The sequence below is a fragment of the Antechinus flavipes genome, chromosome 1 (genome assembly GCF_016432865.1).
Source record: "Antechinus flavipes isolate AdamAnt ecotype Samford, QLD, Australia chromosome 1, AdamAnt_v2, whole genome shotgun sequence".
Taxonomy (NCBI): domain Eukaryota; kingdom Metazoa; phylum Chordata; class Mammalia; order Dasyuromorphia; family Dasyuridae; genus Antechinus; species Antechinus flavipes.
In genome coordinates this window covers 261801694-261819045 of record NC_067398.1, presented here as the reverse complement: position 1 = coordinate 261819045, position 17352 = coordinate 261801694, and the positions used below count along the sequence as shown (strand labels likewise).

The 17352-nt window shown below is 32.4% G+C and overlaps 1 protein-coding gene across 6 annotated transcripts in view; it reads left to right on the top strand.

Moving 5' to 3' along the window:
* Positions 1-12253, top strand: part of LOC127564421 (small integral membrane protein 10-like protein 2A) — a 48737-nt gene extending 36484 nt beyond the window's left edge. For 3 of the 6 annotated variants that reach the window (XM_052000952.1, XM_052000954.1, XM_052000946.1), the window contains exons 4-6: positions 4335-4494; positions 5565-5745; positions 6966-7143. In XM_052000952.1, the coding sequence (XP_051856912.1) occupies positions 4335-4494; positions 5565-5745; positions 6966-7123 (499 nt within the window). In that variant the 3' untranslated portion in view covers positions 7124-7143. Of the gene's footprint in view, positions 1-4334; positions 4495-5564; positions 5746-6965; positions 7144-10824 lie in introns of those variants that run through there. The other 3 variants (XM_052000956.1, XM_052000959.1, XM_052000955.1) reach the window with 2 other exon arrangements.
* Positions 12254-17352: the final 5099 nt, after the last annotated feature.

Below are 17352 nucleotides of genomic sequence, written 5' to 3'. Positions count from 1 at the left end.
TGATCTCCTGGTTTTGCTCATTTCACTCAGCATCAGTTCATGTAAGTCTCGCCAGTCCTCTCTGTATTCATTCTGCTGGTCATTTCTTACAGAACAATAATATTCCATAACATTCATATACCACAATTTACCCACCCATTCTCAAATTGATGGGCATCCATTCAATTTCCAGTTTCTAGCCACTACAAACAGGGCTGCCACAAACATTTTGGCACATACAGGTCCCTTTCCCTTCTTTAGTATCTCTTTGGGATATAAACCCAGCTGTAATACTGCTTGATAATACAGTTTGATAACTTTTTGGGCATAATTCCAGATTGCTCTCCAGAATGATTGGATTCATTCACAACTCCACCAACTAGATACATCAGTGTCCCAGTTTTCCCACATCCCCTCCAACATTAATCATTATTTTTTCCTGTCATCTTAGCCAATCTGACAGGTGTGTAGTGGTATCTCAGAGTTGTCTTAATTTGCATTTCTCTGATCAATAGTGATTTGGAACACCCTTTCATATGAGTAGAAATAGTTTCAATTTCATCATAGGATAGAGCATTGAGACACATTGTGGGGAGAGTGACAGCAAAAAAATTTGAGTGATAATCTAGCAAAGATGATTTAAGGAGGAGTAAACACAGGAAGAAAATGAAAGAGCTTCCTCAAGGAAACCTTGGAGAGTATCCAGAAGAAAGATAGTGTTAGAATTTACAAAGAGCTTTAAGGAGGATGAAGACTTTAAAAAAATAGTTAAGTCTTTGGTAAACTTGGAAAAAGCAGTTTCCATAAAATTGTGAGATCAAAAAACAGATTTAAGGACTTGAGAAATGAGTGGATGGCGAGTATGGATATCTTGTTCTGGGAATTTAGTAACAGGGAAGAGAGAAATAATGACAGTTTGAGAAGTTGATAAACATGGGGGGACATTTAAGCATCTTTATAAGTGGAGAGAGAGCCAAGAGCTGGGAAGAGATTGAAAATGGGGAAAAGGAAGCTTGTGAATTCTGGGAATAGACAATAGAGAATACTATCAAAGTTAAAAATCATTAGATAAGGAAGAGGGCTTGCCTCTTCCTCAGATAGTAGAGTTGATCAGTCCTTTCAGTTATGTTCTACTCCTTGTGACCTCATCTGGGGTTTTCTTGGCAAACATACTGGAGTGGTTTGCCATTTCCTTCTCCAGCTCATTTTGCAGATGAGGGAATGACTTACTCAGGGTCACAATTGGTAAGTAAGGCTAGATTTGAAGTCATGAAGATAAGTCTTCTGTTTTTAAGTCTGACACTCTCCACTTCTAACTAGCACGACTCATGTGAAGGCTTCCAGAGCCCTTTCAGGGTTTCTCCACATTTGGTGTCTATCTGTCACTCAAATCTCTGTGGTTCCAAGAAGCTGTAGCATGTGCAGTAGCCACACCCCAGTAAAAGTGCCTTGGCATTGACAGATGGGTTAAACCAGGTTGAAGATAATCTACAGGCCTCAAACCTGGCAGTGACCTAGGGGAATAACTATCCCAAGCATGTGAAGACTTTCCTGGATGAAAACAATTTGTTCCATTGGCCATGAAGACAGCTGAAACAGGTATTGAGGGACACTTAAAGGTCAAACATTGTGGATGCCCAGATCATCCACTGGCATCCCAGCCATAGTCAGTCATCTTGACTTGTCTTGCCACTGGACTTCAATAACTCTGGAAGAGAGAACAAGAGTGATAACTGCAACTTTGTGCAACTCTGTCTCAGTTAAATCCTATTCATAAGTAATTGAACACCTGTACTATCATTGGTCCTCTTCAAAAACAAAGGACAAAGGTCTTAAAGTAACATGAATCTGTAGTAGACATAATTAGTAGGGTTTTTATTGTTATAGATTTTTCCATTTAGTAATTAAGAAGTAGAAGCTGAGATGATAAGTGGTAGGGTGTCATAAAGGAGGATTGGGAAGGAAGAAATGGTAAAAGTGAACTTTTGGAGCTTTTATTTCCTTTTTTTTTTTCATAGACATTGATAGCTTTTAATTTTATATTACCTAAAATTTTCCCTGTATTTTCCTTCAAAATTTTATTTTTTTCAGTCAAATCAGTAAATATTTAGTTTTCTGTGTACCTGCACTGTGTTAAGCACTATGAATGTGGGAAGAAGTATAAAATTATGCTTTTTACTGCTATGTATTTGTCTCCAAGAGAAGTTTGTAAAGGCCATTTTAAATCTCTCCTCTGACATCTGACCCAGATGTCATAAGCAAGGCTTTGACCCAGAATGCTAACTTTAGAAGGCTATGAATGTAGTGGTTGATGACAATGCTTAAGTAACTCCAGCAACATAGACCTAAGAGAACTTAGCACCCACTTAGCAAGAATCATAACATAGCAGTGTATTATGTCCTAGTTTGGTTGCTGAAAGAAGAAAAAAACCCAACATTTGGGTAAGGAATAATATTAAAAATCAGTCTTTCAGATAAAATGTTGATAAAATTGAGGTCTGGATAGAGAACCATTCTCAAATGAAATGTACTGACAGCACCTATTTGAAGACCGAAGGAATGACATCTATCATTTACTGTGGTCCAAAAGTTCATCTGAATATGATAGTTTTAAAAGTTTTGAAGGTTATAAATGACAAAATCATAAGTCAGATAACTGGGAACTATGGGAAAGTTGGGCTTGCTGGACAAGAGACATGTTGACTTTTAAAAGTCAAGAGAAGTCATTGATCTGGGAGGCTTTGATTTGAAGAATTTTTTTTTTTGTTTTTAAACAAGAAGTTTATTTAAACAACAAGCTATTTGACTGGAAGGGAAAACTATCTGGAATCAGTTTCTTTTTTGTTTTTTTTTGTTTTTGCTGAGTCAGAGTTAAGTGACTTGCCCAGGGTCACACAGCTAGGAAGTATTGTGTGCCTGAGGCTGATGAATTTTTTTTAATAGTAATTTTATCCTTGCTAAGAAACAGAGATTGCCCTCACATGAAAGCTACATACAAATAAGTTATAAAATTGTCCTTGGTTTTTTTTTTTTTTTTCAAAAGAAAACAACAAAAAGAAAAATAATCTGACTTTATATGCAGTACTGTGAACCCTACTTTCTACAAAAGAGAAGAGGTGTCACCTTTTTCTCCTTTGAGGGTCAAGCTTATTCTTTATAATTTTACAACATGAAATTAAGATTATTTTATGGTGGTTCTTTTCATTTACATTGCTATAGTCATGATATCTACTGTTTTCCTGCCTCTACTTATTTCATGTTGCATTTAGTTCATATAGGACATTACATGCTTAAATATTCATCATGCTTGTTTTTTAATGGCAAATAATACAGTAGACTCTTCTATCCTGGAAGGGGGCACTGCCCAGATCTGGAAAATCTGAGTAGTTTATTTACCTTTCCGATCAGAGAAGAAGTTTGAATTTTTTCTTTTTCTTTTATGTGGCATTTACAGTACCTTATTTTAAAATTTAGGTTACATATTTGGCCAAAGATTCTCTGTCATCTTCTGGCCTTCTTATCCTCTGTGGCTTCCACAAAACTCCTCCCAAAATTGCATTTAATTTTTTATGCTGACCCGTGATGCAATATATTGAAACTGAGATAGGGAAGGTCTAGATGTTGTAGAAGGGCTAACTGTCACATATCACAATTTATTTAGCTATTCCCCAATTTCCAAGCAAATACTTTATTTCCAGTTCTTTGCTATCACCAAAAAAAAAAAAATTGGTTTATATGGAATTTTTTTTTTTTTTTGGTCAGAGGCCTCTTTGGAGTATAGAACATGAATATTCTAAGATATTGTTTAATTTTAATAGAGAAAGGATTGAAAGCATAGCACATCTTAAAAGATTCCTACATACATAATGTCTTCAACATTAAAAATAAAATTGGTGGATTATGTATAACAATCTAAATAGACCCAAGTTAGTTTCCCTTAAATAATTTTTACATAGTTCATTACAACGAACTGTTGAATGTGACTATTTCAAATATTAGATCATAAATCTAGCCCACAAAAGGTATTTTTTTTACAACAGTTGTGTCTGTCTTACTAGAGAATATCAATCTCCTATATACTAGAAATTTTTAGTTACATAAAAGGTAACTGAAGTTGAATTATATAGTTTATATAGTTTTTTCACAAAAATCTCAGGCTTGGGGTTCTCCTTTTCCCACATTTCCCCCCAGTTTGTTCTTTCAGTTATTCATTTAGTATTAATGACATTTTCAGAAGACTAGGCCATGGTTATTTTTGTTTGCTTATCATAGTGCCTTCTTGCTTTGTATCCATCTGATCTGTCTATGTATTTATTCATTTAAAATGATTAAACTGTTGTCTCTTATCCTTTTAGAGCTTTTCAGTGCATTCAGTTGGGATACATCGATGTCTTACATTATCTAATAAAAAGCCAGCAGACTGACCTTTATGTTGTAGATGAGAACAATCGAAATATGATATTTTTATCCGTCATTTATAATCAACCAAAGATTCTGGAGTACTTTTTGGACATGGTCAGTTGAGAGAGATGCTTAAAGTAGTTAATTAAGATCTTAGAATATCATAAAATTACCTCAAATGCAAACTGAAGATAATAATTCAGACTTCTGATAGTGGGACAATAGACTTTACTAATACTCTATAAGGAATGTATTATTAGTAAATAATACTAATACTCTATAAGGAATGATTATGAAAATTTCCATTGTAGAAAATGTGCTAAAGTGGCACTTTCTTTACACACCACCTCTAACATTTAATAAGGTCCATGGCTTTGAACAGTTTCAATTGCTCTGAACCTGTTTACTCTATTAGAGGAAGCTCATCCTTGCCTTATAGCACCTTCCTCCTGGGACAAGCTTTAAGGAACAAATGAGATAATGATTGTAATGTACTTTGTTAAATGTAAAGTGTTATATAAATCCAGCCATTATTATTATTATCATTTATTATTTATTGAGAAACTAAAGGCATAGTGGTTTGAATGCTGTATTTTTAAGGAGTTGTTCAGTCCTTTCAGTCATATCCTACTTTTAAGGAAGACCTGGTTTCAAATCTTGCTTGAGCTCATATGAGCTTCTCTCACTAGTGAGAGATCTAATGGCCAATCACTTAATCAAGCAATATGATTTTTTTCCTCCATGGGTTGTGATCTGCCTCTCTGAAAGGAGTTAAGGGAGAAGGAATCTTAGATGATACATCTAAAGCCATAAGCAAACTTGGTGGCCATCCAATATAACTCAAAATTTAGATATGTTTAGATATCCAAAGAATAGACCCAAAGAGGACAAATAATTTGCCCAAAATGATATAGGAAACAGTTAGGACCTGAACCCAGCTCCACTGACTAGAAATCTAGCATTCTTATCTACTATACAGTGTTGCCTTACATTGACATGTTATTTCCATAACTATCGAATACGTCTTTATCTTGAAATATCTTGTTGTTTAATTAGAAAGCAAGATATAACTGAGCTCTTAACTTTTGCTATGAAAAAATTGAGCAATAGATATCAATGTCCTTTTTAAAAGATTATTGTTATTTTTTTCACAGTCCATAATTTTCCCCACATTTCTTTTCCAGGAATCTCCTATTCCCAATGTAAACCAAGCAGCAGAAAATGGAAATACTCCACTTCATGCTGCAGTTAACACTAGAAAAACAGATATTATGTCTCTTCTTTTGCGTTTTGCTGAAATTGATGTCAATACCCCCAATCACCAATGTAATGGAGCAACAGCTTTACATCTTGCTATCATCTATGGTAAAGCTGTTCACATTTTATTTATTCTATTCTCAACTAATTTAGAGACTTGTCATAAATAGTTGCATATTTTTGACATACTATTGCATTGGAAGAATTACTATTCTAAAACTAAAGTTTTTGGTCTTTCTGATTGTTAGAATGAATATCAGTTCATTGATGTGAGATATTATAAGTCAGCGTTCAGTAATTTAATCAAGAATTTGTTGCCTATCAATTAAGTGAAATAAAAACAATAAATCCTTTATTTGAAATAGTATGCCAACATTAGAGCAGTTACTATATAAAACAACTTGGGGCTTATAAAATTTTATTCTCATTTAGGCCTTTTAGTTTTTGGAAACCAACATTGAAATAGAATTTCATTAAGTTACCATAACAATACACATTTATTAACCATTTACATAAGTCAGGCATTGTAGTAAGAAGAGGAAACAAAGAAATGTAAAAACAGTTTTTATCCTCAAGGAGCTTCATGTTTTATTGGGGGGAAATGACTTGCAATCAACTGTTGAACAACTCTTTTTGTATATAAACTGATAGATAAGATAAATTATAGGTTATCTCAAAGAGAAAACACTAACTAGGGAGATGGGAAAAGTCTCTCACACAAAGTGGAATTTTCACTAAGACCTGAAAGAAAACTGGAAGGGATCAAGTTTAGGAGGGAGAGTTTTTACACAGAGTTTGCAGATGGATGGAGTGCTATACTCAAAGAACACTCAGGAGACCGAATGTCACTGAATGAATGGTTGAGGAGAGTAAAGTATAAGAAGACTGGAAAGGTAGAAAGGGGCCAAATTGTGAAGGGCTTTAAAAGCCAAATGCGATTTTACGTTTGATCCCGGAGATAATAGCTAAAAATTAATTCTTTTGCAAATTTTATAAAGTAAATATTTGAAAACATCAGGGTTAAAGATTAACTTAATATATTTTAGCTTATACTGCCCTTTTATCATAATACATTTTGCTGTTTAAAAAAAAAGTAGTATATGACAATACATCTCAATTCTTTCAAAACATAGGCAAAACCTAAAATTTAAGGAAAATGTTCTAAAATACTTCAGTCTGTAATCACATTAATGAAGGGTCTTCCATTGCTTTGTATATGTGTTAAACAAATTTAAAATGTGGTATTTAATTAATAGACATTTTTTGTCTATGTGAATGAAATATGATTTTATCTAGAATTTTTTTTTTTTTACCATCTCTTTATTTAGAACATCTGGATATTTGTTATTTATTGCTGAAAGCTACAGCTGATCCAGAAATTCCAATGGGAGAATTGACACCTTTGCAACTTGCTCAGCAAATGGGTAATACAGCTATAGAAAGCCTAATAAGATTTCATGTTAACAAATTGAAAAAAGGAAAATAAAACATTTTCAAAACAGGAAATTTTAAATCCCTCCCCTCTTTCCCCTTTTATGCATTTTATATTTCAACTAGTAGTTGTTGTTATTGTGTGTGTGTGTGTGTGTGTGTGTGTGGATGTGTGTGTTTTAATATGGCAACTTGCCCATACCTTTTTAAAAAAACTGCCCAAATCCCTTGTACAGAACAGAAAATCTTATATCAAAAGCCACTTCCTTCTGTTATTTTATCTTCTTCCTAGTTTTGTCTAATCACATCCAGATTACAACTTTGTTTTGGGGGGAAGGTTTTTTTTTTTTTTTTTGTAAAGAAAAATTTAAAAAACAAAAACAAAATCCCCAAACAATACATTTTACTTTTTAATAAGTCTTGAATTTTGCTACTTTGATCTTTTTTTGCAAAAACAAAAATTTTGACTTTTTACATCCCTTCTTGATTTCTAAAGATGAACTTAAATCTTACTCAGTTTGATCTGAAATGTAGCTACATTTCTTTCTATTTCACAAATTGGAAAGGAGGGAGATAAAATTAAGCTAAGAAGATTGATGCATGAGTTAACTTTTGAGATCAAAGCATACACATGAGCTTTCTGGCTTTGCTAAATTTGATCTCATTTTATAGAGCATTTGCTCATCTTGAAAACAATAGCTCTTCAGGAGGATGGTAACTTATTGAATCTGTATAGTGTATTATAAATAATTTTATAAAACTAAAATTATACATTCACTAATTTTTATTTTGCTCATTAAAAATTCATTTTTTTCTTTGAACTTCTTAGTAAAGATTTTAGGAAGACATAGCAATCTTGTTTCATTAAGACTTATTTATTCATAGAAATAATGTCCTAGAGTCTGTACTGAGATTATGTGAAGTGCATTCACCACTTATCCAATTTGTGGTTATCCATTGCAAATAAAAAAAGCAAAGGTTGGATTTCTAGTTTCCCACCAAGTTTCTGAGCTTGCCTCACTTATCTATTGTTTAGCTTGTACAGATTGAAATACTATCTGATTGGTACAATGGAAACATCATTGTTTTTGAGACACTAAAGACTTGGCTTCTAGTTTCATCTCTAATTGTTTGCTGTGAAACTTGAGTATAGTGCTGGCTATACCCTGGGATATAGTTTTCTCATCTGTAAAGTGAAAGAGATTGGATTAGATGATTTATCTTAAATCTTTAAAATCAGTGGTTCCAATTTTCATATTGGCTTAAACATAAATAGGAAGTTAAATCCATTCTTCACCAAAGATGTGTAGAATGGAGTTTTGTTTGATAATTGTCATTAATTCTCTTTGGTAACTTGAAAAGTCCCTAGAATTTTAGACTTGGGGACCTATAATATTCCTCATAGCCTCTATTTGAATGCTTGCAGCAATAAGAATCTCACTACTTCATGAGGCAGTCCATCCCTTTGTTGAATAGCTCTAATTATTAAAAAGTTCTTGGTTATGTTTGAGTAAAATTCAGCCTCTTCCACTTATTTGTTCTAGCTTTGGAGCAACATAGAATGAAATTAGTCTCTTGTGCCAAATAAAACTTGCAGTAAATTTTTTGGTCAAATTACATATTACAGTTTTTCTAACATAGTATTCATTTTACTTATGTGACTGCTCACTACACAGCAAAATTCCAGATGATGGCAAGATATTTATTCTATTATTATATAATCAAAGTGATAGAAATTCTGTTGTATTATTCTTTCTTTTCTTTCATGTGGAGCTTTCTGGCCTTAGAAAGTTAGAATCCTATAGTAATTAACCTAACTTGGATTTCCTTTTTTTCCATTTCAAAATAATAATTTTTATTGATAAATTTTATTTGCCAAGATGTATATTTCATCCAGTCTACCCCTATGACTTTCCCCCAAAATGGTTAAACAATGTAACTTAAGATCACATAGAACAGTACACATTTGTGGTAGTAAGGCTTAGTGAATATCAAGAAAGACCTAGGTGCAAATTTTGCCTCAGATATATTTGAGCAATAACATTCCATCATATTCATTTTTGAGGGGTCTATTCCTGATTTTATTTTTTTTAATTAATTGGATTTTTTCTGGTTATACATAATAAACATTTCTTTATAAATCATGTTGAGAGAAAAATCAGAACAAAAGGGAAAAACCATAAGATGGAAAAAAAAAACAAAAAAGAAGTGAACATAGCATGTGTTGATTTACATTCAATCGCTACAGTTCTCTTTCTGGGTGCGGATGACATTTTCTATCCAGAATTTATTGGGATTGTTTTGGTTCACTGAACTGCAGAGAAGGACCAAGTCTTTCATAGTTGATCATTGCACCTTCTTGCTATTATTGTGTACAATGTATTCCTGGTTCTGCTTATTTCTCTCAGTATCAGTTCATGTAAATTTTTCTAGGCCTTTCTAAAATTGCCTTGTTCATCAATTTTTATAGAACAATAATATTCCATTAGCTTCATATATTTCAACTTATTCAGCCATTCCCTAATTGATGGACATCTACTTGTCTTCCAATTCTTTGCTGTCACAAAAGGAGCTGCTACAAATAGCACATGTGGATCCTTTCCCCTCCTTTACAATTTCCTTGGGATGTGATTTTATCAATGCAGGAAATTCCTACTATGGAATCTCCTTCCATCCATGTAAATAGGCAGTTTATCTGTAACTTGCTCTTTAGAGAATTTCCTGACAGAGTAAGCAATTTGAACCCAGATCTTCATGACTGGAGGAACAGCCTGCCTTTCATTAAATTGCGTTGCCTTTTTCATTCACACAGCAACTTAATCATCCATTTCCCCATTGTTGGACATAATTTCCATTTAACTAAAAATGTAAACAACCAAGAAAAGAAAATGAGGAATAAACCTGACATAGAACATACAATGTTTACATATTGATAATTTGAGTATCTCTGACTTTTGTCAGCATGAGTACATCCTCCACCAATGAAGATTTTTAACTTCTTAATAAATTAGAAAGTGGTCTTGGAAAGTTGCTGCAGCTTTCCTTTCACAACATGCTCAACCTGGTAATTAGCTTTCCTCTGAATTAGCTTGGTTGTTGCCAAGATGACAAATGTATACATTTTTTTTCTGATATTATATTCAAAATCAGAACTTAGTCTCTCTTGAATTTTGTTTGTTTTTGCTGAGGCAATTGGGGTTAAGTGACTTGCCCAGGGTCACACAGCTAGGAAGTGTTAAGTATCAGGCTGGATTTGAACTTCAGGGCTAATGCTCTATCCAGTGTCACCTAGCTGCCCCTGTTGACATAGTTTTCAAAAGCCCAAAGTTTTGTGTGTCTATAACAAGGTATATGAGTAGAACACACAGAACTTGATTCAATGTGTAGTTTTTGTATCTACTCTGTGCAAAGCACTGTTCTAGGTGCTAGAAATGGGATACAAAGACAAAAACCATGCAGGCTATGTTCTGAAGGAGCTTACATATTAGTAACATTATAGTAGGTAACACTAAAAAGGGGGAAGGAGGAGGAGAAGGAAATGCATAAATTTTGACAAAATGACAAGTTATTTTCTATATCTCCTTCCCAGTCTTTTCCACTTACATACTTAGAAAGTTGTGGTGATGTTTTTAGTGAGATCAGTTAATGGTACTATGTTCTAATATATTTATATTTATTTCATATATTTATATATAATTTATATTTAATCTATATTTCTTATATATTTATATTTCTCTTTTTTGTCATTTTTTACAGCACAGTAATATTTGGTGATGTTGATAATATCAGTTTATATAGTGTTTGGACATACAGATTACTCCCAGTTTTTTGGTATTAGAAATAAAACACTGACCCGGATTTTCTAAGTGGAACTTTGTTCTCAAGCTTCAGGCAGACAGATGCAAGATCTATAAATAAATGTGTGTCTTATTAAATTTTTCACCTAAAAGAATGATCCTTACTGAGCTTTATTATATGTTATTGTTTTTCAAAAAACAAAACAAAACAAAAAAACCCACCACAACTAGGCAAGAATTCACACTTGCTCCAGAAACTAGAAGTAAAAAGAAACTTCAAAAGTCAAGCTACAATTTAAATAGACATTAACAGAAACTTATATAACTTCCCTATTTTGTATGTATTGCTTCAAAAGAAAGCATGTCCAAAGATTATTTAACCTCAATTAACTCTGAATTGTCTGAGAGTAAAAAAAAAAAAAAAAAAAAAAAAATCCAAAGATAATTTTGAGTCTTCATTTTTATCAGTATTATAGTTTTCAGTTTTCCTTCACATCCCCACCAAATCAGTGGTCAGATAGGCTAATTTGAGAACTTCATTCTTTTCTGAATTTACCCTAAGTCAGGCAGCAGAAGGAAGAACAGGAGAAAATCAGCAAGACATGAATAATCTATAAATTGAATTTTAATTCCCTAAATAATTCACAAATGGATAAATATTGGCAGCTGCTTTTTATCAAGTATAAAAAGTAGCTAGGAATGAAATTGAATTTGTTACATATCCTGCCTGTCTTATAATCGATCTAATTAACTTATATTTTATCTTTATTTCCCCTTGTACTCTGTGTTCTTCAATAAGAAAACAAATTTAATTCATTTTGTCATCAGAATAAACTGATTAAACCCAACTTCAGCATAGATCACAATTTAAAAGCAGCTACCATTTGTAATTTGCAAAATAATATTATGAAAGTCCTACAAAATGGAAGACACGAATAATAAATGGTTATTATTCTTTCAATTCTTTTTTCCCTTTTTTAAAAGATGAAGTTTGATTTTAGCACTTTCTTACAACTGTCAATGGAACCTGGCTAATTCTCACCAATGTTATATTTGCTTTAATTCTTGTAATCTAGCCACTTTCATTTTGCTGCTATAAAGTCTAATGGATAGAAAGAGAAAAGTCATACATACACATAATACATAGAGACAGACATTCACATATACACGTCTGTGTTTATAATTATTTAAATATTTTTAAAATACATTTTATTGGTGCATTTTGTCTCTATCTTCATAAAAAAGGGAATTTTTATGAGTTTCCATCATTGTCTATTAGTTATCATAGTTACTCTGCTCTCTGGATTGGACCTTAACTTCTGTCAAAGGAAACAATCAAACATTAAGATTTGATGCAATGACTATATCTGCCCATCCATATAGTATTCTGTCATAGTTATCCTTTGTCTCTCTGTTGTGAGTGGGAAGATTTGTTTCATTATCTGTTCTCTGGAATTTTCATTGTTTTTTCAGGTATTTAGAGTTCTACTTTCTTTTAGTGTTTTTTTTTTTAATTTAAATTGTTATTGTTGTATTGTTCTCTTGTTCTCCTTATTTCATTCTCTTTATTTTACTGTTTTATATAATGCTCATATTTCATCATTCCTTGAATTTCTCATTTCTACCACTTAATAAATAATAATCTATTTTTATTTCCAAACTATATTTTTACAGCTATTTTCCAATTGATAGAAATTTGGTTTTTCTGTTCTTTTTATACCATAGTATATACTATATATACATATGTATATAGTGTATACTATACTATACTAAAAACAGTGCTGCTATGTATACTTCTGTAAAATTGAATCTTTTTTTTCCACTTGAGAGTATAGGTCCAAGGTTTATATTTCTTATATTTTATTGCATTTGAAGCACATATATTCTATCATTAAGCAATCAGCCTTAAGTAATATACTTAGAAATTAACCATCCAAATAAATTATTGATGCTTTCATTTTCCTTCTATGTTATTACTTAATAATTCACAAAAACTTGAATCATTTTTTCTCGAATACTTAAAAGTATGATTCTGTTGTACAGGTCTTTTTGATCTCTTTAATAATGCATTTGTTCTCATTATAATCTTGCAAAAACTATATATTAGTCTGCCTTAGAACACTTCTTATTTTTATTGCTAATTATATAATTTTTCCTATCACAGTTAAAAGTAGATTTGTCATTTCAAGTACTTAGTAAGTTAGCCAAAGAAAATGGACTTTTACTGAACTGTTGTAAAGTTTCTATTTGCTTTCAGTCTCTTTATACTTTTGCCAAGAAGTATTATGTGACCTCCTATGAGGTGTTTTCCTGAAACACCCACAAACAGAACTTGTCTGGGGTGGCATTTTGTGGCCTGTTGGACAAGCAGTACTCCTTTTGGAACCTGATTAGTAAAACATGTTGTAGTTCTTGCCATGTTAATTACTAGTTAGAATGCATACTCCATTTACTCTTCAGGAAGTGAACAATACTTAAATCTATGCTTTGGTTTTAGATATATGGTTTTCAAATATCACATCCTACATGTATAGATAAATAAAATGAGAATTCAGGTCCCACAGCATCTCTGGCATTTATCTCTCTTAATTTGAGAAATTATTCTAACTATAGAGATGTTAACTTAGAAAAATATGTAGATATTGTTGTTATTGAAGTATTTGAGTATCCTGATTTATCATCTGGAAATAAGCACATAAAAGTTTGGATAGAAACTTTTCTTTTTCTTCTCCTCACTTAGGTGTAACCTAGGAATTTTGTTTCCTTGGCAAGAAATATAAAGGAATGTGGTTAGATAAGCATAGTAATCAAGTTAGGTTTATGGCTTCAGTAGAATTTGAATTAACAAATTCTTTTTATAATGCAATGTGCTTCTTTCATATTTACATAAAATCTGAAAATAAATGTTATGGTTTGACAAAATGGTCAGGAAAGAAAAGCCCTTCATTGATAGAGTGAAGTTTTCAAGAGTTTAGGATGTTTGGTAAACTTTCCTAGTTTTAATATAGTGACCCCCAAAGGATAAAACAACACTTAGAGAAAGATCATTAGCTATTTGATGCTTTTAAAATGTTCTCATGTATGAGCTACAGACTGGTGTCTCTTTATAATGTCCGGGCTAGCTTTCTGGTGGTCCTCCAGAAGGGCCTTGGTCTTAGCAGGATAGACACCACGAGGATGGACAAGAATGGAGTGCAAAGTCTTCATTGTCTCCTTCACAGTCTGTGTCTGTCATATTCTGACCTAGTCACCTCCAGCAGTCTTGACAGTCTGCCAGTCTCAACCAGTCTCCCTCGGAGTTTGACTTTGTCCCCAATTTGAATACCCTATTACAATTACATCACTATACTGAATATGTGTGAATTAGAGAATCATTATATCACCATACTAAGTATATATGTGAACTAGAGAACCATTATCTCATCAATTCCTCTTGAGTTAACACCTTGTTTCAAGTATACTTATTCAGAGTTCTGACTTTCTACATCTCTTCAAAGAAGTTATTTCTAAAGTTAGGTTGGGAGTGGGGAATAACTGTCATGGTTCTTTTCTGTATTGTGGAGGTTCTGTGTGCTTTTGGCAAAACCAGAGGTCTCAGATTCTTTTTGCCTACTCTGAGTATAACTGAAAAGCAGACAAAGTGGAAAGGATGTTAAGGGAAAAGATCTACGAAAGACATTCTGGAGCAGTTTATATCCACTTGAAAGAAGTGGATTGCAATTGAAACTCTTAACATTTTTTAAAAATTGAAATCTTTCATCTTGATCCACCCTATACCTAACTTAGAATATTTTCCTTCAAAGATTTTGAAAGTTACCATTATGTTCTGTCTTTCACTTGGGATTTCATCAAGAGAAGTTCAAAAAGAGGTGACTAAACATTTAGACTGTCAGCTGACCCAAAGAAATTCTCTAATGAGAAGCAGCAGCCGAGAAGGAGGGAGCAATAAATTTATATGGAAGCTTAAGAATGTGACTTTTGGTGTGCCAAGATTTTTCTTGTTTTCCGCTTCTCTATATTTAATAAAAAGATAAAATATTTGAGAATTTTTTCTTTCCTTAAAACATGGTTTAAAATAGCTCTCATAATTGTCAACCAAAATCTGTTCTGTTCTGCTACTTAGAAGATTGTCCTGTAGTGTTTTTATAACTCAGGGTAAAGACTCTCTGTATATGACTTCTGTAAAGGACTCTACTTGTCCTATAAAACAAAACAAAACAATAATACAATAACTCTGACATTCAAGAACTGAAGATTCAAAACCAGTCCTTAATATAGACCACTATTATAGCTTAAGTTAAGAAAAAAATGTGGTAGCATCATTAACTATAACATACAGTATTAGGTTTGAGAAATCATTTTCTTTTTTAATTCTAACAATGACTAAGATTTGATCTTTGGTCTTAATTCTATTTTGTCCATTCATAAAGTGGGCATGATGTTTGTCATAAAAAGTTTTAAGACATGTTTATTCTATAGATTGCTTGGTATCTAAGGAAGGAGTGAAGGTGAGAGAGGGAAAAAAATTCGAAATACAAAGTTTTGCAAAGGTGAATATTAAAAACTATCTGCATGTATTTGCAAAAATAAAATACTACAAATAAAAAAATAAGCAAAACCCTTCAAAATATGAAAAAAGGAAGAAAGAATAAATTTCACTTGGATTTTCAAATAAAGATCTATGTTTACAATGGAAAAAATGTCAAAATTAGTGGTGCAATGGAACAGGTAGGGCTGTCCCTTGAGACAGGTTTTTTAATTTATATTTTGGGGTTTTTTTATGTCAACTACATTTCCCATATATACATGCTTTGTCCCACCTCATCCCAACCAATTTGCAAAAAAAAATTTTGAGTACAAGAAAAAAAATTTCAGAAAACTACTCAACAGATCAAAAAAATATGACATGATCTGCCCTACTTAATATATCTTGTTTGTTCTGTTTTGCTTCACTTTGCATCAGTCCACATTTCCTTCCACCCTTCTTTGTTTTTATCATATTTAATGTTATACAAATTCCATTGCATTCTTGTACTACAGTTAATCCTCGTCAATGCATTTATTTTGTTTCTATTGTTTTGCCACCACAAAAAATGTTGTTATACATACATACATATGAGGCTTTTCTTTTGACTCTTTGAAGAGGGAGTATATGTCCACCACTGGAATCTTGAATTGAAAAGTAAGGATACATTAGTCACTTTGCATAATTCCAAACTGCTTTCAAGAATATTTGGCTATCATTTCTAAAATATATATAGAGAGAATTGACTCAAAATTTATAAGAATACAAACCATTCTCCAATTGATAAATGGTAAAAGCATATGAACATTTTTTAGACAAATTAAAACCATTTCTAGTCATATGAAAAAATGCTCTAAATCAGTATTGATCATAGAAATGCAAATTAAGACAACTCTGAAGTACCACTATACACCTCTCAGATTAGCTAAGATGACAGGAAAAAATAATAAATGTTAGAGGGGATATGAGAAAACTGGAATACTAACACTTTGGTGGAGTTGTGAACTGATCCAACCATTCTGGAAAGCAATTTGGAACTATGCCCAAAGGGCTATCAAACTGTTCATACCCTTTGATCCAGCAATGTTTCTACTGGGCTTATATCCCAAAGAGATCATATAATAGTGAAAAGGACCCACATGTGTAAAAATGTTTGTAGCAGCTCTTTTTTGAAATGGCAAGGAACTGGAAACTGAGTGGATGCCCATCAGTTAGGGAATAGCTGAATAAGTTATGATATATGAATGTAATAAAATATTATAGTTCTGTAAGAAATGATTTCAGAAAAGCCTGGAAAGACTTTAACATAAACTGAAGCTGATTGACATGAGCAGAACCAAGAGAACGTTGTACACAACAACAGCAAGATTATGTGATGATCAATGCTGATGGACTTGGACTTGGTTTTTTTTTAATAGTAAAGTGATTTAGGCCAATGCTAGTAGATTTGGGATGGAGAGAGCCATCTGCATCCAGAAAGAAGACTGTAGGGACTGAATATGGATCATAATATACTTTTTACACTTTTTTTGTTTGCTTGCTTTTTTTCTTTTTGATTTGATTTTTCTTGTGCAGTGATAAATGTGAAAATATATATATGTGTATATATATATATATATATACACACACACATATATAAGAATTGCACATTTAACCTATATTGGGTTACTTGCTGTCTAGGGGAAGAGGTGGGAGGTAGAGAGGGAGAAAAAATTGGAACACAAGGTTTTGCCAGGATAAATATTGAAAACTATCTTTGCATATTTTTGAAAATAAAAAGGTATTAAAATATTGTTAGAAAAAATATTTGGCTGCTTTTGGAATTAGGTAAGTATGCTATTGATTGATATTCTTATTACTAAAAGAAGGTAGATTGTATTGACACCAATTGAGTTACTCAGAAGACCACTGTCCAACTGTTAACTAACTGTAATCCTCTTCTAAAGCCTATCCCATTAATGT